The 23,074-nt window shown below is 44.9% G+C and overlaps 1 protein-coding gene across 1 annotated transcript in view; it reads left to right on the top strand.

Moving 5' to 3' along the window:
• Positions 1–23,074, top strand: part of PRMT8 (protein arginine methyltransferase 8) — a 67,045-nt gene that overhangs the window by 13,976 nt on the left and 29,995 nt on the right. The window contains exons 2-3 of the mRNA XM_087722264.1: positions 12,491–12,676; positions 19,025–19,180. Of these exons, the coding sequence (XP_087578390.1) occupies positions 12,491–12,676; positions 19,025–19,180 (342 nt within the window). The remainder of the gene's footprint in view (positions 1–12,490; positions 12,677–19,024; positions 19,181–23,074) is intronic.

Here is a 23,074-nt window from a genome sequence, read left to right as displayed (position 1 = left end):
GACCCATTTTTTGCCCTCTCCATGCTCCAGATGCTTTCTAGGAGCCCAGGGAGGGATAAAACAGCCTCTTCCGTCCCCCCCGGAGACCGGAAACGGCACATTTCCCAACTTCCGGTTTGCATGTTGGGGTGTTTTTCTCTCTCCGGAGGCTGAGAAGGATAAAAAATGGCCGAAAATGAAAGCCAAATCATCTGGAGCTGACAGGTGCTTCACGTGCCATAAGAAATGGCTCCTATGTCACCTGTGGCACCCATGCCATTGGTTCGCCATCACGGCTCTATAGTCTCAAGAGCCGAGGTGGCACAGTGGTTAGGGTGCAGTACTGCAGGCCACGTCAGCTGACTGTTATCTGCAGTTCGGCGGTTCAAATCTCACCGGCTCAAGGTTGACTCAGCCTTCCATCCTTCCGAGGTGGGTGAAATGAGGACCCAGATTGTGGGGGCGATATGCTGACTCTGTAAACCGCTTAGAGAGGGCTGAAAGCCCTATGAAGCGGTATATAAGTCTAACTGCTATTGCTATTGCTATTGCTATTGCCTCATTTTGAGGGTAGGAGTTGAAATAATTTATATCCAGGATGCGAGGGATCTGTAAATATTTTCACAGCCCTCTTTTTGACTCTTGCAGTGTACAGGTCCTCGATGTCTCTTCAAGGTCCTCAAAATAGCACACTTTCCCTCAGAATAGGAACAAATCCCTCAAGCTAACATTTCGGGATCAGAGGCTCAGCCCAACACCTTCGTTCTCTCCCCGCACCCACCTAAGGCTGCTGGAAATCCAAGATTAGATTGAAAAGAATCTTAAATCTCCTGCAAAAGGGATTCTTTAATAGGTTCACACGCTTGGAAAAATTCCAACAGAGGATAATGTCCATGTTGTATTTGAACAGAAAAGTCTAATTACTATGTTGTGACTCGCGAGGGGAAGGAAGAATATTACCTAGCAACCAGAAAAGGCAGTTTGGTGTTTAAACCTTTCGGCTCTTTGGAGAGAAACTGGTGGGTAAACACGGCAACAAGGCTACCCTTTCAGCCTTTCCTGGGTTTCTAGCCAAAGCCCGACCAGAAAACGTCCATTTCGATATTTATGACCCGTCTCTTCCGAAAACGAGATTAAAAAGTTGTGTGAACATGTTGTTACCTCGCCGAAATGAATGTTTTGCTGTTGTAAATTGGCAGTGTGTGGCCAAAAGCAGCAGAATGGCTTGAACTCTGATTTGAAGTCAAACGTTATTGTGCTGCCAAATTGGGGGGGGGGTTAGAATAGAATAGAATAGAATAGAATAACTTTTTGACATGCAAAATCAATGGGGAAGCAGAAAAATCAAATGGGGAAGCACTTAGGAACAAAAAAATGGGGCTCAATTGTAGTTGTAAGTCAAGTACTTCCTGTACCAACAATCCTCAGCTACAAATATTCTTTGTTGAAATTTGTATCTTCAAGTGTGATCACAACACCATTGTGAATCCATATCATAACAGCATAGAAAAACAGAATTGGGAGGGACCTTGGAGGTCTTGTAGTCCAACCCCCTGCCTAGGCAGGAAACCCTACAACACCTCAGACAAATGGCTATCCAATATCTTCTTAAAAACTTCCAGTGTTGGAGCATTCACAATTTCTAGAGGCAAGTTGTTCCACTGATTAATTGTTCTGTCAGGAAATTTCTCCTTAGTTCTCGGTTGCTTCTCTCCTTAGTTAGAAAAGAATAGAATAACAGAGTTGGAAGGGACCTTGATGGTCTTCTAGTCCAACCCCCTGCTTAGGCAAGAAAACCTACACCACTTCAGACAAATGGCTATCCAACATCTTCTAAAAAACTTCCAGTGTTGGAGCATTCACAACTTCTGGATGCAAGTTGTTGCACTGGTTAATTGTTCTGTCAGGAAATTTCTCCTTAGTTCTAAGTTGCTTCTCTCCTTGATTAGTTTCCATCCATCGTTTCTTGTCCTTCCCTCAGGTGCTTTGGAGAGTAGCTTGACTCTCTCTTCTTTGTGGCAGCCCCTGAGATATTGAAACACTGCTATCATGTCTCCCCTAGTTCTTCTTTTCATTAAGCTAGACCTACCCAGTTCCTGCAATTGTTCTTCATATTTTTTTAGCCTAATCCTCTTTGTTGCTCTTCTCTGCACTCTTTCCAGAGTCTCCACATCTTTTCTACATCGTGGTGACCAAAACTGAATGCTGTATTCCAAGTGTGGCCTTACCAAGGCATTATAAAGTGGCATTAACACTTCACGGGATCTTGATTCTATCTCTCTGTTTATGCGACCTAGAACTGTGTTGCTTTTTTGCCAGATGCTGCAGACTGCGAGAACAGATTTCTCTAGTTGGTCAGCACACAGAAGCCTTGGGGAGAAACTAGGAGTAAAATTACTGAATGGCCATCGCTAGGACGCAATTAAATCTGCGTTTGGCAAGAAGGGGGCGAGGGTAGGGCTCTCCCCCAGGGATGGGAGTTTGTGTTGGATCAATTGACAGAAAGAGAGTGGCCGGCGATCAATTCAGGTTGATGGAGATTTTATTTTTTTAATCTCTCATTTCCTAAATGGGGAATTCAAGTGCTAACTGAGGACAAGGACTAGTTTAATCTGTGGCAATACTTCGGATTTTGTGCTTATGTGTTTTATTTTCTCTAATACTTTTTCTTTTCCCCCCTGTAACAAACCCCATAATTGCAACCGATCCTCTTTGGGGCCTGTTATAACTACAAACACAGATAGCTGTTACAGGTATTTCTCAACTTGCAACCTTTCATTTCGTGACTGTTACAGTTACGAAACAATGAAAAAGTGGCTTAACGGCCGTTTTTTCCACAGTTACAACCTTTGCAGCAACATCCCCGCGGTCACGTGATCAAAATCCAGCGGCTCATCACTTGACTCCTATTGATGACTGTCGGAATTTCCTTTCGCAACCTTCTGATAAGCAAAGTCAAAGGGGAACATAGATTCACTTAACAACCATGTTACCAGAGGTAGTATTCAGCCGGTTTCGGGCTGGTTTGCCTGAACCAGTAGTGGAAATTGTGGGTGATCCCCCCACCGTGGCTCTATGCCTGGGATGGCGGACCTAAGGCACGTGTGCCACAGGTGGCACGCGGAGTCATTGGTCTGGGCATGCGAGGCGTTGCCCTGTCAGCCGGCCAACTGACTTCAGCCTTCTTTTGAGACCATTTTTCACCCTCCGGAGGCTTCCCTGAAGCCTCCAGAGCACGAAAAACCGCCTCTACAGGCAAACCGGAAGTTCAGGAACGTACTTCCGGTTTGCTCGTAGGACTGGTTTTAGCCCTCCGGAGCCTTCAGGAGGCTTCCCTGAAGGCTCCAGAGGGCAAACAACGACCCTAAGAGCAAACCGGAAGTCTCGTAGGGGCGTTTTTACCCTCCAGAGCCTTCAGGGAAGTCTTCTGAAGGCCCCTGGAGGCTCTGGAGGACTAAAACCAGCCCTACAAGCAAACCAGAAGTACGTTCCTGAAAGCACGCCATCAACAAACAACGCGAAAACAAGTTAATAACCCTAACCCTAACCCTAACCCTAACCCTAACCCTAACCCTAACCCCAACCCTTACCTTAACCCTAATTGCACTTTTGTCAGTGCGCTGTTGTGGGCGCGATTTCGACCTTGCTGTTTTCTCACCGCGGTTTTGTCAGCACGCTTTTCTCGTGCGTGCATTTGTTGGGTCACAATTAAGAAACTATATAGCTATCTATTAAGAACTAGCTTAAAGATACAATGTTAACTTGGGCAAAGAATTTTGGCCACACAATTGAGCTAGAAAAGTGGCAACAACTATGGGAAAGGAAATATAAATTAATCATGTCAGCGGCCTATAAAGAAAACTTATACAAAATGGTTTATAGATGGCACAAGACACCCGGAAAATTAGCAAACATGTCTAAAGACAAATCAGTGAATTGTTGGAAGTGTCAACAAACAATAGGCTCCCATTATCATATCTGGTGGACATGTGCAGAAGCAAGGGAATTTTGGACTAAGATAAGAGTATGGTTAAAGAAAATGTTACAACAAGAAATGGAATTTAGACCAGAGATATTCTTATTACCGTATATACTCGAGTATAGGCCGACCCGAATATAAGCCGAGGCACCTAATTTTACCACAAAAAACTGGAAAAGTTATTGACTCGAGTATAAGCCTAGGGTGGGAAATGCAGCAGCTACCGGTAAATTTCAAAAATAAAAATAGATACCAATAATGTTTTTGAATATTTATTTCAAAGAAAAACAGTAAACTAGCGGTGTATTCAATGAAATACTTCACTCACCTCATGATGCTGATGTCCCGCTGTGATGATGATGTCCCGTGCAGCCGCGGGAGCGATGTCCCGCCTCCTATGACACACGGCACAGTGATTCCTATCATTGGATCACTGTACCAGAGGAGGTGGGACATCGCTATGTGGCTGCTTGCCATAACAAGGAGGAGGTGGGACATCGTTGCAGAGCGGCAGGAGGGGGAGGAAGGGGAATCGTAAGACAGCCCTGCATTACATTAGAACGTGAGGAGGGGGGATGGTGCGGTGCACGCTGCGCGGCAAACTGACACAGAGGGAGGGGAAACTCACAGGGGCACTGGGCCATTCACGAGTGTCACCCAGCGGCATGGCCCCGCCCCTTTTTCTCCTCCATTGCGGGCAAATTTTTCACTGACTCGAGTATAAGCCGAGGCGGCTTTTTTCAGCCCAAAAAGTGGGCTGAAAAACTAGGCTTATACTCGAGTATATACAGTAGGTATTATCCCAGAGAAATTCAAGAAAGAGGATACCTATTTGATTATACACGTAACTACAGCAGCAAGAATTGTATTTGCCCAAAATTGGAAATCAAATAAGCTACAACAGATGAAGAAATAATAAAAAAGATATTAGATTGTGCAGAGATGAATAGGTTGATTATGAAAATAAAGGATAAAGAGGAATCGGAGTACTTCAAGACATGGGGAAGATTCTATGATTGGCTAGAGAAAGGAAACTAGAAATGAAAATAGGGAGAAGATATAGAACTCAGATGAGGCACTGTTAAATGGAAAAGGAGGGGAAGAAGGGGAAAACAGAAAAGAAAATATTAAATATATAAATATACAGCCAAAAGCGAGATATAAAGGGGAGGAAAATATAGCTAGGATAGATTAGTGAAGGTAAGGGAATAAGAAATGATATCAAATTATATTTGGGTCTGTGGAAATACCACCCCAAGGAAACATAAACTGAGATTTGAAAGAAACACCTACAACAATAGAAAAAGAAAGGGAGAGAGGAGGAGAAAATGAAAGGAAGACTGGGGAAAGGAGAAAGAGGCAAAGAGAGGAGGGTGGAAGGGAGAGGAAGAGAAGGAGAGAGGGTAGGAAGGGGAAGAGGAAGAGGAGGAGCGGGAGAAAGGCAAGGGAAGAAGGAAGGGGAAAGAGAGGAAGAAGGAAGAAAGTAGAGAAGGGAGGGAAGGAGAAAAGAAAGGGAAAATAAGGTGGTGTTATAACAGGAGGAAGGGATGGTAAATAAAGCCACCCAAATCGTATATTATAACCTACTAAATGAAATGATAAATGTATAAGAATGATAAATGTATAGAAGAATAACAACTATGTGGGTGTATACTTAAAATGCCATGTAAGAGAATAAAAAATAAAAATAAAATGGGAGAAGCACTGGTCGTGCGCATATGCGCGCTGGGGTCATTCCTGTGTAATCCTAAAATCAATTTTGGTGGCATCTTTTCTAACCCAGTTTTTTTTTTAATTAAAAAAAATGCATAAACTTTTGGCTCCCCTCCTACAGGTTTGATCAATTTCATGGTGATAAAGGAATCCTGTCTTGGTTAACTTTGTGAATAAAGGATAAAGTGGAATCGGTGCACATCAGGACACGGGTGCGATTTTATGATTGGCTAGAAAAGGAATATGAATAAAAGATTATCGATTGAGTAACCCAGGCGACGCACTACTAAACAAAGGGAAGGGAAAAATAGAAAAGTATTAATATACAAATACACAGTTAAAAGATGACGTACGTATGTGGAACAATTTCACTGAAAATAAAATGTGGAAGAGGGAATTGATTTTTATGTAAATATAGAACGGGATTTGCTTGAATCCCACACCGAAAATCCACCAGAATGAAGAAGAAAATAAGTAAATACAACAACGGAAGGAAAGAGAAAGGAGAGGGAAAGAAGAAAGGGAAAAGGAGAGGAGGTAAGGGAGGGGTTGGAAGAGTAGGAGTTAGAGTAGGAAGGGGAAGAAGAGAGGATGAGTGGGGGAGAAGGAGGGGAAGAAGGGAAGAGAAAGGAGACGAGGAAAGAAGATAGAAAAGGGAGGTTGGGAGGAAAGGAGGGAGAAGAAGTAAGGCTGTTGTAAAATAAGATGGATTTATGGCAATGGTGGGTTTCAAAAATTTTTGGAACCTCTTCTGTAGGTGTGGCCTGCTTTCCGGGTCCACTGGTGGAACCTCTTCTAACCGGTTCGGTAGATTTGACGAACCGGTTCTACTGAACTGGTGCGAACCGGTAGGAACCCACCTCTGATGTATGGGGTGGCAGCGAAAGCTACCTTGCTTATATTTTTAAATTCTTCATTGAATTGTGATAAAGGTTAAAAGATAACACCTACATATTAATAGTGCTTATGAGAATGTACATTTGTGAATGTATTTATGAGAGAGAAAAAAAATAAAACTTTCTTCCCCCCCCCCCCAAAAAAAAAAGAAAAGGAATCCTGTCTCCCTCTTCTGTTAAAATTGTGAGGTCCCTTGAAATCTAGTTTGGGAAAGCTGGAAACGCTACAAAAATCTCAAAAGTTCTGAGACCAACAGCCAGGAGTTAGATTCATGGGGATCTAACTCCTTCTGTCTCTTCTTTTTTAGAGAAGAGAGGACAGCTCCAGGTGAGGATGGATCTGCAAATTGTTGTCCATAAATTATTTCAGGGCCTTCATTACGCTCCAGAGAGAGAGCAAACATCTGGCCAGCTGGCATCCTGCCCACCTCCCTTCATCCTGTAGAAGAGATTTATAGGGCTGGATGTCATTTGGCTCCTACATATCAAACATTTCTTGAGCATTCCCACAGTTGAGTTACAGGGAGCTAGGTAGAAAGCAGAAATGTAGTAATTGGTAAGCAAGACCACGCCTGGAATATTGCATCCAGTTTTGCTAAACAGATTGTAATAAAAAGAGGCTGAGACTCTGGAAAGAGGGCAGAGAAGAGCAACAAAGATGATTAAGAGCTTGGAGACCAAAATGTATGAAGAACAGTTGCAGGAATTGTCTAGTGGAAAGAAGGACTAGGGGGTGACATGATAGCAGTCTTCCAATATTTGAGGGGCTGCCACAAGTAGACAACCTTGTGTAGGAATTGGGTATGTCTAGTTTAATGAGGGACACGGTGGCTCGGTGGCTAAGGCACTGAGCTTGTCGATCAGAAAGATCAGCAGTTCGGCGGTTCGAATCCCTAGCGCTGCATAACAGAGCGAGCTCCCGTGACTTGTCCCAGCTTCTGCCAACCTAGCAGTTCGAAAGCATGTAAAAAATGCAAGTAGCAAAATAAGAACCACCTTTGGTGGGAAGGTAACAGCGTTCCGTGCGCCTTCGCCGTTTAATCATGCTTTACCTTAATCTAGTGAAAAGAAGGGCTAGGGGTGACATGATAGCAGTGTTCCAATATTTGAGGGGATGCCACAATGAGTTAACTTTAAGTAGGAACTGGGTATGTCTAGTTTAATGAAAAGAAGGATGATTTGATAGTGAGGTTCCAATATTTGAGTTGCTGCTACAAAGACAAGGGGGCCAATCCAGAGGTGGGTTCCTATGGGTTCAGCCCGCTTGGGCTGAGTAGGTATTACTCGGCCAGACACGGGCCCGAACCGGTTCTATCCTCGGGGCCGCCATCTTGATTTTCTGTTCTGCGCATGTGCAGAACAATCCTCATTGAAAAAATGTAATTCCTCCCCCTTTTTAAACATCGTGCGCATGCACAGACCTTTTTAGGTGCAAAGGCACACTAAAGGCACACGGGCGCAGAATGCGCATCTTGCATGCGCAAAAGATTTTTGGGCCCCAAACCGGTTGCAATGCCCTCAGGAACCCACCCCTGGGTCAACCTGTGTTCCAAATCTCCAGAATGCAGGACAAAAAACAACAACAATGGATGGGAAATAGTCAAGGAGAGACGCAACGCAGAACTAAGAAATTTCCTAACAGTGAGGACAATCAACCAGTGGAATAACTTTGCCTTCAGAAATAGCAATAGCAATAGCAGTTAGACTTATATACCGCTTCATAGGGCTTTCAGCCCTCTTTAAGCGGTTTACAGAGTCAGTATATTGCCCCCAACAACAATCCGGGTCCTCATTTTACCCACCTCGGAAGGATGGAAGGCTGAGTCAACCCTGAGCCGGTGAGATTTGAACAGCCGAACTGCAGAACTGCAGTCAGCTGAAGTAGCCTGCAGTGCTGCACTCTAACCCCTGCGCCACCTCGGCTCTAAATAGTGAGGGGGGGGTGTCCATCACTTTTTTCTTTTCTTGCTAGGAAATAGAGTACTATTCACATGATATATAAAGTACGATAATGATTTTAATGTATAAGAATGGGATGATTTGAACACCTTGGTATAATTGTATGTAGTGACCCTTTTATATTAGAAAGATCTTTGTATATTAAACAGATCAGTGATGATGTAAGGAACAATGGATATATACATGAATTGAAATACTTCACCACTATATGGATTAATAATTAATAATGGGATGATTGGTGACATTATGGTCCATTGAAAATATGAAGGTATGTTATAAATGAATGGGAATCCTGTGTTCTATTCTTCGCTTCTCCTCCTTAGAGCTAGGTGACACTACAATACTTTAAAGACTGATTGTTATCTGATAGATAATTATGAATTTAAGGAAATAAGGATTGTTACAAATGAAAGAATATTAATGGTAATTTGAATACATAATGTTCAATGACAGTGAAATATTCAGTTATGTTTAATGCAAAACCAGTGATGTTATTCTTAATTTAAGAATTGATGCACAAAAACTTGTAACCAAACGACATGCTTGATGAAATGGAGGGAAGTTCTGTTTTTTTTTCCTTGCTCTTGTTTTGCATGTGTTGTTTTGTTTAAAAAAGAATAAGAATATATTTTTTAAAAAAGAAGAGACTAGACAGCCACTTGTCTGAAATGGTATAAGGTTTCCTGCTTGATCAACGGGTTGGACTAGAATAGTGGTCTCCAACCTTGGCAACTTTAAGACCTGTGGACTTCAACTCCCAGAGTTCCTCAGCCAGCTGGCTGAGGAACTCTGGGAGTTGAAGTCCACAGGTCTTAAAGTTGCCAAGGTTGGAGGCCACTGGACTAGAAGACCTCCAAGGTCCCTTCCAATTCTGTTCATTCTGTCATTCTGCTATTTCTTTATCGGTTGAATTTATCTAGCCACCCCACTCATTTTGCACTTAATATTTTCAGGGCTATTGTTGCTCCCACGTAGGCAGCCCAAACCAATTTGCCGCTTTCCTGTTTTAGATATTGACAAAAGGCTGATTTATTGTTTCTTTGGACGGTGCCCAAGAAAACTTTACTGGAGAAAGGAGGATGATTTGAGCAGCTCCCGAGAAAGATGTCATCCTCCAGGTCCCGGAAATGCAAGAGAGATATAAAAGCAATTAAAGATGCTGTTAACAACCATAATGGACCATTTCTCCATTTGAGTAAGGTTGTATAAGCCCCAGGGCAGGAGAGTGGCCAGATTTTTTTGGCAGGCTTCAGCGAGAGAGGCAGTGAGAGGTGCCAGGATATCTGGGACATTACCCACAGTCCTTGACTTACAATGGTTCATTTAGTTCAGGGGTCAGCAACCCACGGCTCCGGAGCCGCATGTGGCTCTTTCATCCCTCTGCTGCGGCTCCCTGTCGCTCACAACTGCCAATGTGTGATACCCCCTGGCACGTGATTTATTGAGCTTTTCGACCACTCTGTAAGTCAACCATGGATAAATCCAAGAAAAGTTTCAGAAGTCACACACACATACACACAGACAGACAGACAGACAGACAGACTCACACAGAGAGAGAAAGAGAAAGAAAGGAAGAAAGAAAGAAATAAAAAAGAAAGAAAGAAAAAGTGAGAGAGAGATGAAAGAAAAAAAGGAAAAAGGGACAGAGAGACAAAAGGAAGGAGAGAGAGAGAGAGAGAGAGAGAGAGAGAGAGAGAGAGAGAGAGAGAGAGAGAGAGAGAGAGAGAGAGAGAACACATGGCCAGCAAGCCACTCCCACCAGGTCACATAGCCAGCAAGCCACTCCCATAAAAGAGGCCACACCCACAGAGTAGGTTCGAAATTTTTTTGAAACCCACCACTGAGGAAACAGAACGTTTAATTCAAGGACATATGCTAGTTCTGTGGCCGCTCAGGAAATAGTCAGGCACAGGAAGGGTTTTGTGGCTCCCGGTGTTTTCTTTCCTGTGGGAAACGGGTCCAAATGGCTCTTTGAGGGTTTAAAGTTGCCGACCCCTGATTTAGTCAGTTGCCATGACGCTGAATTTTGATCACATGGCCGTGGAGATGCTGCAACGGTCACAAAGTATGAAAAACGGTCATAAGTGACTTTTTTTCCAGTGCCGTCGTATCTTCAGTGCCGTTACGATGGTCACTGATTCATATTTATGACAGTCGCAGTGTCCCGGATTCACATGGCCCCCCTTTTGCGACTTTCTGACCAGCAAAGTCAGACTCACTTTACAATGTGTTACTAACGACAACTGCAATGATTCTTTTAATACCTGTGGCAGGAACGGCTGTAAAATGGGCTCACTTAATGCTCACTTAGCTTAAGAGCTGTGGTGGTGCAGTGGTTGGAATGCAGTATTGCAGGCTGACTCTGCCGACTGCCAGCAGTTCAATCCTGATGGGCTCAAGGTTGATTCAGCTTTCCATCCTTCCGAGGTGGGTAAAATCAGGACCCAGATTGTTGGAGGCAAATATGCTGACTCTGTAAACCGCTTAGAGAGGGCTGTAAAGCACTACGAAGCAGTATATAACTCTAAGTGCTCTTGTTAAGTGCTATTAACTGATATCTCCTTAATAACAGAAGTTTTGATCAGTTGTGGTCATTAAGTCAAGGAGTACCAGTTACAATATAATATAATATAATATAATGTAATGTAATGTAATGTAATGTAATGTAATGTAAATGTAATGTTATGTAATAGAATGGAATAGAATAGAATAGAATAGAAAAGAATAGAAAATAAGGAATGGAATGGAATAGAATAGAAAATAAGGAATGGAATGGAATAGAATAGAATAGAATAATAAAATAGAATAGGACAGAAAAATAGAATAGAATATAATAATAGAATATAATAATAGAATAGAATAATAAAATAGAATAGAATAGAACAGCACAGGACGGAACAGAACAGAAAAATAGAATAGAATAGAATAATAGAATAGATATTTACCTGCTTTTATACAGAATGGAATGGAATAATGGAGTTGGAAGGGACCTTGGAGGTCTTCTAGTCCAACCCCCTGCCTAGGCAGGAAACCCTATGCCACTTCAGACAAATGGTTATCCAACCTCTTCTTAAAAACATCCAGTGTTGGAGCATTCACAACTTCTGGAGGCAAGTTATTCCACTGGTTAATTGTTCACACTGTCAGGAAATTCCTCCTTAGTTCTAGGTTGCTTCTCTCCTTGATTACCGTATTTTCACCCATATAACCCGCGGGTTATATGCGGTTTTTACAAGCACAGCGCCCCCCTGTGGGTTATATGCGTGGGCGGGGTATACGGAAAATATTTTACACGATCGGAGGCTTACACGATCGGAGGCTTGCTTCTTTCTCCGTTTCTTCCCCCACCCCGATCTCAGCTGTTTCCTTCTCCTCCGTTCCTTTCCTCTTCCCCAGCGTGCGCAGGCTTCTTTCTCCGTTTCTTCCCCCACCCCGATCTCAGCTGTTTCCTTCTCCTCCGTTCCTTTCCTCTTCCCCAGCGTGCACAGGCTTCTTTCTCCGTTTCTTCCCCCACCCCGATCTCAGCTGTTTCCTTCTCCTCCGTTCCTTTCCTCTTCCCCAGCGTGCGCAGGCTTCTTTCTCCGTTTCTTCCCCCCCCCATCTCAGCTGTTTCCCTTCTCTTTTACTCGTCGCGGGTTATATGCGTGGGCGGGTTATATGCGTGGGCGGGGTATACGGGAAATATTTTACACGATCCGGAAAACCCGCGGGTTATATGCGTGTGCGGGTTATTTGCGTGGGCGGGTTATATGGGTGAAAATACGGTAGTTTCCATCCATCGCTTCTTGTCCTAATTTAAAGAGACCAAAACAGGAAGAAAAGGCGTCTGAGCTGGTAAAACGTAAGATCCACGAACACCTAAAAACATGAATAGAAAGAAAAGCAAATATTGAAAGTGCAGAAGCGAAGGGCGTGTGGGCGTAAAAATGCGATGACGATTTACTTTCCTCGTGATGTCTTTCAGGTGTACAGCGGCGCCCCCAAGCCTCTCCAGCCTGTCGCCATGCCGAATCCTGTCCCGCCTGCCATTCAAACTCCATTGGCGCCAAGTTGTCCCGGGCGAGGCAAGCTAGCGAAACTCCTGAATCCAGAAGAAATGACGTCGAGGGATTATTACTTTGATTCGTACGCTCATTTTGGCATCCATGAGGTAAATCGGTCCAGCAGGCCGAGTGTTTTGGTAACAACACCCAGAACGGTGTCCTACGGGAGTTTAAGCTGAAACCACTTGGTAAGGCTACCCTCTGGATACTGCATCCAGTTTTGGTTGCCACAGCTATAGAATAGGTGGAATCTGGGACCACTAATAGTAACTGCAAGAGAGATCTTGGAGTCCTAGTGGACAATCACTTAAATATGAGCCAGCCGTGTGCAGCAGCTGCCAAAAAAGCCAACACAGTTCTAGGCTGCATAAACAGAGGGAGAGAATCAAGATCACGTGAAGTGTTAATACCACTTTATAAGGCCTTGGTAAGGCCACACTTGGAATCCTGCATTCAGTTTTGGTTGCTATGATGTAGAAAAGATGTGGAAACTCTAGAAAGAGTGCAGAGAAGAGCAACAAAGATGATTAGGGGACTGGAGGCTAAAACATATGAAGAACGGTTGCAGGAATTGGATATGTCTAGTTTAATGAAAAGAAGGACTAGGGGAGACATGATAGCAGTGTTCCAATATTTCAGGGGTTGCCACAAAGAAGAGGGAGTCAAACTATTCCCCAAAGCAACTGAGGGTAGAACTAGAAGCAATGGGTGGGAACTAATCAAGGAGGGAAGCAACTTAGAACTAAGGAGAAATTTCCTGACAGTTAGAACAATCAACCAGTGGAACAACTTGCCTCCAGAAGTTGTGAATGCTCCAACACTGGAAGTTTGTAAGAAGAGATTGGACAACCATTTGACTGAAGTGGTGTAGGGTTTCCTGCCTGAGCAGGGGGTTGGACTAGAAGACCTCCAAGGTCTCTTCCAATTTTATTCTAAGCGAGAATAACATAAACTTTTGGATCTCTTACCAGTGCCCTGTTTCCCCGAAAATAAGACCTCCCCAGATAATAAGAGGCAACTGGGCTTTCTGATTTTTCTTTGAAGATGTTTTGCCTCTCATCCAAGAAGCTTCTTCAGTTCTGAGTCAAAGAAGCTTCTTGGATGAGAAGTGAAACATCTTCAAAGAAAAAAACAGGAAATCCAGTTGCCTCTTGACAAAAAATAACAGCTTTGGGAGAACCACGGCCTGGATGGCTGAGAATCCCCGTAGACATCCAGGAAAGTTTATCTTACCCCATTGGTAATTTCTCTTCGGAATGGCTGTGTAGGTTGTAGACTTGGGCTCATCCCCTAAACTTCTCCGTAGTGGGAAATCTGCTTCCCAAAAGTGATTCCCACCTCCCTATTTGTGTATAATTTGGTCCCACTGGGGTCTCTTTCTGCCAAACACTGGCGCTGCATTTCCGTAGCAGAATCCAACTGAAGCCTGCAGTTTGGCAATGAAGCTGTTGATACGTTATTGAGTCACTGTTTAGCCACTGAGTTAGCCAACTGCGTTATAATAAGTCTTAGCAATATAATTATCACCACTTGCATCCTACAGTAATGGCCAAAATTAATGGACTCCTTTTGGGGAAAGTGTATTTTTTAGATTTGATGGCTACCGTATTTTTCAGAGTATAAGACACTCCGAAGTATAAGACGCACCTAGGAAAACAAGGGGGAAATATCTGGCTCTGCCTCCCAGCAATTTGCCTCCTTGCAACAAACAGTACAGACAATATACACTTTTTGTAGTGTTATATTTCAGACTATGCTTCTACAGATGCTGTTAAAATTGATGTGCTTTCTGGAAGTATAGTTATTCTCTGCTATTTAAAAGAAGATATTAGCTAGTTTTAGAAAATACACTTCCCCCAAAAGGTTTCCACAATTATGACCACTGCTGTAGGTTGCTTTTCATAAGCCAATGCAGGACTCAAGACAAACTGTGAATGCTTTGTTCTTATTCTCTTGTCCCGGTGGAAAAAACCACAGGTCTCAGTTGAATCCCTAGTACAGATCTCCCACGTGAGCAGGGGGTTGGGCCAGATGACCTCCAAGATCCCTTCCAACTATGTTACTGCTACTGACTCTGAATTTCTACGATTTCTACCCTCCGCGAATGGGTTGAGACTGCATAAAAGCCTCCTGGTTTGGCAGCCGGTGGTATTGTACAGGGGGAGATCAAATGTGATTTTATTTTTTGTTTTTTCGTCCTATTCTCCCGTGAAAATTAATTCAGAACCTTCTTTGCCAAAGCTGTCCTCGGGCTTGCTGTTGCGGAGATGAGATTCCCCCGGGGAGACCCGAAAAGAAGATTTTGGAGACACATATTGAACAGAGAGTTCTAACGAAAACCATCCCTACTGCCGTCGCGGCCTTCTTTCGCAGGATTGATATAGGTCAGCAGCCGCGAAGCAGCCCGAGATACGGAATAATGGGAACAGGTTCAGAAATTCACAATAGCTGTCTGGAGTGAGATGCTGTCAAACAGCCAGCCGGTGATTTTCCACCTACGTTTAATTGGGCTCTAATTTCTTTCGGAGCACACATTCCAAAGGTGTGTTTTTTTCCAAAAAAGCAACTGAACTTTTTGGGTTGGTTCCCCCTCACACCACCACCTTTGAAAATCTTTTGTTTCTCTTCCAAGAAGCTTCTTCAGTTCCAACTGTCTCAGGAGAATGAAAGGATTTCTACTTTCTGTGACCTCCAGTACAGCAAACCAATAGAATAGAATAGAATAGAATAGATAGAATAGAATAGAATAGGATAGGATAGGATAGGATAGGATAGAAGAGAAGAGAAGAGTTGGAAGGGACCTTGGAGGTCTTCTAGTCCAACCCCTTGCTTAGGCAGGAAACCCTATACCACTTCAGACAAATGGTTATCCAACACCTTCTTAAAAATTTCCAGTGTTGGAGCATTCACAACTTCTGGAGGCAAGCTGTTCCACTGATTAATTGTTATAACTGTCAGGAAATTTCTCCTCAGTTCTAAGTTGCTTCTCTCCTTGATTAGTTTCCACCCATTGCTTCTTGTCCTGCCCTCAGGTGCCTTGGAAAATAGACTGACTCCCTCTTCTTTGTGGCAACCTCTGAGATATTGGACCACTGTTATCATGTCACTCCTAGTCCTTCTTTTCATCAAACTAGACATACACAATTTCTGCAACAGTTCTTTATATGTTTCAGTCTCCAGTCCCCTAATCATCTTTGTTGCTCTTCTCTGCACTTTTTCCAGAGTCTCCACATCTTTTTGACATCCTGGCGACCAAAACTGGATGCCGTATTCCAAGTGTGGCCTTACCAAGGCATTATAAAGCGGTATTAACACTACACATGATCTTGATTCTATCTCTCTGTTTATGCAGCCTAGAACTGTGTTGGCTTTTTTGGCAGCTGCTGTACACGGCTGGCTCCTATTTAAACGGTTGTCCACTAGGACTCCAAGATCCCTCTCACAGTTACTACTATTGAGCAAGGTACCACCTATACTGTACCTGTGCATTTGGTTTTTCTTGCCTAAATGCAGAACCTTACTTTTTTCACAGTTGAATTTCATGCTGTTAAGTAAGTCTGATAACTATCTCGATGCAGCTGCTGGACTAGGGTGAAATTGCAACCGAAGTGCATGGGATTGAAAGACAAGGGCTATTAGCCTCTTGCGAATGAGACACACATTGTGGAAAGTGGAAGCCCAACAGGATCAAAAGAGATGAGAGATTGAGATTGAGATGCTTTATTTATATGCCGCCCTTTTCCCTGGGGGGACTCAGGGCGGCTCACAACTCAAGGGGAGGGAGGACAAACAGTCACAAACATGAAAAACAATACATCATTAAAAACACAACAGTCATACAATTCGAGTGGGGTTAAAATCTTTAGCCCCAGGCCTGTCGGGGACAGCCAGGACTTAAGGGCTACGCGGAAGGCCTGGAGGGTGGTGAGGGTACGAATCTCCACGGGGAGTTCGTTCCAGAGGGTCGGAGCAGCCACCGAGAAGGCTCTCCTCCGGGTAGTTGCCAGCCGACATTGGCCGGCTGATGGAATTCGGAGGAGGCCTAATCTATGGGATTGTATCAGCCTAGTGGAGGTAATTGGCAGTAGGCGGTCTCTCAAGTACCCAGATCCAATACCATGCAGGGCTTTGTAGGTGACAAGTAGCACCTTGAAGCGCACTCGGAGATCAACAGGCAGCCAGTGCAGCTCGCGGAGGATAGGTGTTACGTGGGTGAAACGAGGTGCACCCACAATCGCTCGCGCGGCCGCATTCTGGACCAGCTGAAGTCGCCGAATACTCTTCAAGGGCAGCCCCATGTAGAGCACATTGCAGAAAGCCAAGTAGCAGACCATTGCCTGAAGGCAGTCGCGGGAATGCTCAGTTTTAAATAAATCCACTGTTTAGTAAATAAATGCACTGGTGCTGCTAAGAATTCAGTGCGCCTTTCTGGAACACTGCAGAGGAAACCTAGTTTGCAAATCCAGTGAACGAAAAAGTTCATTTTAAAATACTTTAGGGACATTGACACAGTTCTCTCTAATTGCTCATTACTAGTCAGAACTTGAACAAAAAAAATAAAGAGAGATGACATTTCAATTAGAGTTTGAACGTGCCACCCTGAAGGGTAAGGGAGACATTTACTGTTAAGTTGCAAGAAAACTAAAAACTATAAGAACGGTCGGCTTCTTGTTAATGAACCAGAATCCATCCAGCTAAATGCAACCTTCACCACAATAGGTGACGGTGGGTTTTGAGAACTATGTCTCTTTCATCCATAGGTCAAGGGAGCCCTTCCTGCCTTTATCACATCCACTTAAGGACTTAAAATGGAGCCTAACTCACGTAACAAATGTTTTCACTTAGCAGTTTTGGCCTTCGTAAATCGAGGGATACCTGCAGGGGTTATAGTTGAGTGTTCTGACCCTCCTCGTCCCACACCAACACACACTCTGAGCCAAAGATAACTTATGGCATTTAATTAACAGACAGACAGGTCCTTGGCAGCAAACCGGCACGGACAAGCTTGGGCAGCAATAAACACAGATAAGCCGTGGCAGCAATCCAGCCTGCCAAGCTCACAATAATGTTCTCCGGCATTAGTTCCTGTGTTGACTTCTGCAAGAGGGGTGTGTGCACAAGCAGTCCTTTTATAGTCTGGAGAAGAGCCTAATGACCACCAGCAGAGTGCAATTACCTCCTGTAATTGCGTAATAGTTTCTTACGCCTATTAGCTCTTTGGTGCCGGGCATCTAGGAACAACTCCCTTGGCTCCTCCCCACTGCTGACGTCCGGATCACACTCTCTTGTCTCCTCCCCACTGGTCCAAGGCTCAGGCGCCTCCTGGTGGCGAACCAGGCTCTCTACGCCCTTCTTGGAGTCGGAACCCTGTCTAGGGTCCTCCACATCCTCCAAAGCCGACTCATAGGGCTCCTCGTTGTTGGAGTCTGGTGGCAGCTCCAACGGCTCCTGCTGGGCCACAACCGTTGAGTAAGATGTTTCTCTAGAGGTGAGGAACAATAAAGGAAATTACTTAGAAGCAACTCTGCATGCCTTTCTTGGCTTTGTTGTGGCCTCCAGCAGCCAAATCAGAGGAGGAGGAGGAGGAGGAGGCGTGGAAGTCAGGGTCAGCATCAAAGCAACCTGAGGGCTCCGAGGGGAAAGAGGGAATGGAGCTGGCAGAGAGAGAGAGACAGAGGTGGAGCCTGGGCCATCCATTAGCCCTTAGATGGAGAGTCACCAGCTCCCAGGTCGGGAGGTGGCTGATGAGGAAGAGGAGGAACAGCTGGGTCCAGTGCCTGACGCAGGGATCCGCAGAAGACAGAGGAGAGGAGAGCAGTGGAAATCTATGGGCTGGTCCTTGGGACAGAAGAACCACCACTGCTAGCGAAGCCCCACTCTAGCTCTGGGGATAAAAGGCAGGGGGGTAGAGATGAATTGATTTGGCAGGCAACTATTCCATCTCCCTGTCGGACAGATTTGTTAGCCTGCGTTGAGAGAAAAACTTTTTGCCGAGGCTGCCGGCAGTCCTAATAAAGGAATCTTTGAGTTAAACTTCATTTGGGGAAGCTGGATCAGAACAGATTTCTTTCTTCATTTATTAAAGCATATTAGCTCAATTCACAAGCTCGGCATCCCTCCAGATGTGATTAGAATGGCGATATTAAACTATGCTGCAAACTAATTACAGCCAATGCTCTCGATATTTCGGGGCGCTTTTGAGATCCCGTCCTCGGCGACAATTCCGTTGTTGGGGACCGGGATGGAACAGCTGCCGGCTGGATGAAAGAGAACGCGCTTTGAAGGTTGATCTCACTGATTAACGTATTCGTGTTGCCATGGTATAGAAACGCTCAGCATCCTCTCTGCGAAATTGGCAACAGCCTTTTTGCTGGTTCAGATAAAGAGATTTAAGTCCCAGGCAGAAACAACGTACATTCCGATTTTGATGTGTCTTTTTTTTCCCCCCAACCCAGGAAATGCTGAAGGACGAGGTGCGCACGCTAACCTACCGCAATTCCATGTATCACAATAAGCACGTCTTTAAAGAGAAGGTTGTGCTGGATGTGGGGAGTGGCACGGGCATCCTTTCCATGTTCGCTGCCAAGGCCGGAGCCAAGAAAGTCTATGGGGTAAGGAGAACGGATGCTGGCTGTCGTTTCCCATCGGCAGCTGCATTCCCAAACATCTGGCACGGGGGAGGTCGCCTGGGAAGTGTCCTAACTTGATGGGCAGAGCCAAGGTGGCGCAGTGGTTAAATGCAGCACTGCAGGCTACTGCTAGATCAGCAGTTCAGCGGTTCAAATCTCACCGGCTCAGGGTTGACTCAGCCTTCCATCCTTCCGAGGTGGGTAAAATGAGGACCCAGATTGTTGGGGGCAATATGCTGACTCTCTGTAAACCGCTTAGAGAGGGCTGAAAGCCCTATGAAGCGGTATATAAGTCTACTGCTATTGCTATTGCTATTGCTATTTTGGATGCCTGGTCTTCCTTCATCCAAGGACTCTGCAATCCCCCTCCTCCATTCCACAAACCCTTCTAGCACTGATGATGTCACATAGTTCGGTGAACGAAACGTCTGCGAGAAAACTGACGGAGTTTGTTACAGGGAAAATCAAATCCAGAAAGCACACACAGAGAACTGATTCAGCTGGATTCATGAACTTCTTTCTATACATAGTAATAGATGAATAAGTGTACAATACCAACAGGTGGTTCTTCCAAGTAAACCCAAGGCAGGAGAGTTACAGGCAAACACAAGGAATTAGTTCCATTTCAGCAGGCAAGGCCAGGCAGACTGCTAGTTTACTTCTCAGAGCAACAGCCTGCTTAAGTTTCTGTTTCAATTCTCTGCACAGACTCAGATCTGTTTAAGCTCCCACGGGCTGACTTAGTTGCTGTGCCTATTCATTGGCTGACCTTGTTCCCATGTCTCTCCCAGTCATGAATATGTTAACAAAAACAACCAAGCTCAGAGAGCACCAAGGACTCCACAGCCCTCCTCCTCCCTCTCCACAAACCCTACTCCCTTCTAGCACTGATGATGTTACCTAGCTAGGGCAATGAAACGTCTGCAAGGAAAGAAGCAAGCTCAGAGGGCACCAAGGACCCCACAGTCATCCTCCTCAGTAGGGTTTCGTACCGGTTTTATTACTGGTTTGATTGTGCGTGCGCACACTCTCTCTCTCTCACACGCATGTGATGCTTCTGTGCATGTGCAGAAGCATCCGGGTGGGTGGGTGGAACCTCCTGCTGCCATCACTATTGGATCAACCGACCCGGGCCAAACTGGGAGCAACCCACCTCTGGTCCTCCTCCTCCTCCTCCTCCTCCTCCTCCTCCTCCTCCTCCTCCTCCTCCTCCTCCTCCTCCTCCTCCTCCATCATTCCACAAAGGCACTGATGATGTTACCTAGTTTGGGTAATGAAACATCTATAAGAAAACAAGCAAGCTCAGAGAGCACCAAGGACCGCACAATCCTCCTCCTCCTCCTCCTCCTCCTCCTCCTCCTCCTCCTCCTCCTCCTCCTCCTCCTCCTCCTCCTCCTCCTCCATCATTCCATAAACCCTACTCCCTTCTAGAACTGATGATGCTACCTAGTTTGGTAATGAAACGTCTATAAGAAAACAAGCAAGCTCAGAGAGCACCAAGAACCCAGCGGTGGGTTTTTAAATTTTTGATTGATTTTTGATTGATTTGATTTATTTTATTTGTATGCTGCCCTTCTCCGGGAGGGACTCAGGGCGGCGAACAACTCAAGGGGGAAAGGGAAACATAGAACACAATACAAGTAGTTAAAATAGCCAAGAATCACACAACCACACAGGTCGAGAGGGGAGGGGAACTCATCAACCCCAGGCCTGCCGGCAAAGCCAGGTTTTGAGGGCTTTTCGGAAGGCCTGGAGAGAGGTGAGGGTCCGAATCTCCGCGGGGAGTTCGTTCCAGAGGGCCGGAGCTGCCACAGAGAAGGCCCTCCCCCGGGTAGTAGCCAGGTGGCATTGGCTGGTAGACGGAACCCGGAGGAGGCCGACCCTGTGTGATCTAATGGGTCTCTGGGAGGTAATTGGCAGCAGGCGGTCTCTCAAGTACCCAGGTCCAATACCATGAAGGGCTTTATAAGTTACGACTAGCACTTTGAAGCGTATCCGGAGACTGATCGGTAGCCAGTGCAGCTCGCGGAGGATAGGTGTAACGTGGGTGTACCTCTTCTGTAGGTGTAGCCTGCTTTCTGGGTCCACTGGAGGAACCTCTTCTAACCGGTTCAGTAGATTTGACGAACCGGTTCTATCGAACTGGTGTGAACCGGTAGGAACCCACCTCTGCAAGGACCCCACAGTCATCATCGTTCTTCTCCTCCTCCTCCTCCTCCCCCCCATCATTCCACAAACCCTACTCCCTTCTAGCACTGCTGATGTTAATTAGTTTGGTTAATGAATCATCTGCAAGGAAACAAGCAAGCTCAGGGAATACCAAGGACTCCTCATTTCAACACCAAGCTACAAATATTCCCCTTTGCCAATTGGCTTCTGCAGTACGAATGCGGCAGTCACGATCTGCCTTGCTTTCAGCAAAGCACTTGACCGAGGAGCCGACGGTATTATGATGAGCAAGCTAGCTAACTGTAGATGAGAGGGGATGATAATTGAATGGACACCTACCTGGCTAGACAATCATTTTCAGAGAGCGCTCATCAAGGGCTCCTCTTCAGCCTGGAGTGAAATATTAATTGGAACACTCCGCGATTTGATCTTTCATCATGTTTATGAATGATCTGCAGGCGGGAGAAATGACTGGCTTTAGGAATAAGCAGAGGCTTCATTCGGCGCAAGGGAGCCTTAGCCTCTTCAGCAAATACGGTAAGCACCGGTGTTCCTCGACATACAACAGTTCATTTAGCGTCCATTCAAAGTTACAACGGTGCTGGGAAATGTGACTCAGGACCTTTTTTTCCACACTTTTTTTTAATTGAAATTTTTTAGAAAAAAAAACTTTTGCAAATGTTTACTTCCACACCCTGCCCTCCCCACCCGAACACCCCCTCAACCTCCCCCCCCCCCCGACTTCCCGGAACAAATACAGGGTATAAATCTTTAACAAAGATGTTCTAAAATAAAGTTAGTATCATCTTTCATTTGAGCTTTAACTCCTCTTTGCTAGGCTAACTCTAAACAGATTATATCACTCCTTGTTTCTTCAGTCATAAACTATCTGGAATTTCTTAGTCCCGTATTTATTTTGAGTATAGTCAATCCATCTTCTCCACTCCAGTTTATATCTCTCATTTGAGTGGTCCTTGAGATATGCTGATATTTTAGCCATCTCTGCTAGGTTTCTTACTTTTAATGTCCATTCTTGAATAGTAGGCAAATCTTCCTTCTTCCAGTATTGCACCACCAACAGTCTTGCTGCGGTTATTAAATGCAAAATCAGATTAGTCTCTATAACTGTACAATCAGTAATTATACCTAACAAGAATAACTGAGGAGTAAACTTTATCCTTTTTTAAATAATATTTTGCATAATCCACCATATTTTTATCCAAAACGCTTTTACCTTTTTACAAGTCCACTGTATATGGTAATATGTACCATCGAGACAATCACATCTCCAGCATTTAGGTTGTAAATTCGGACACATGCGGGCCAGTTTTTAAGGATCTAAATGCCATCTATAAATCATCTTATAAAAGTTCTTTTTTTCACACTTACGACCACTGAAACATCCTCGTGGTCAGGTGATCAAAATTCAGACCCTTGGCATCTGACTCAACGTTTATGACAGTTGCAGCATCCTGGGCAAGGGTAGGTTTCTACCGCATTACTCCTGGTTCGGCGGGCAAAAAAAATTGGGCACGCAGACTCGTTTTGCTTGCTCGCAGGCCAAACGTGCGCCCCGCTGTGTGCGCCTGTACACCTAAACAGGTCTGCGCATGCGCAGAACGTAAGAAAGGGAGGGGGACATTACATTTCTGCAACAGGGAATGTTCTGCGCATGCGCAGAAGCAAAAATAAAGATGGCGCCGCTGA

This window comes from Thamnophis sirtalis, unplaced genomic scaffold (genome assembly GCF_051295495.1).
Source record: "Thamnophis sirtalis isolate CommonGarterSnake01/CBP01778 unplaced genomic scaffold, rThaSir2_p1.2 scaffold_9, whole genome shotgun sequence".
In the NCBI taxonomy this organism is placed as follows: domain Eukaryota; kingdom Metazoa; phylum Chordata; class Lepidosauria; order Squamata; family Natricidae; genus Thamnophis; species Thamnophis sirtalis.
The sequence above is the reverse complement of the archived record's forward strand: the minus strand, read 5'-3'. Positions and strand labels throughout refer to the sequence as shown.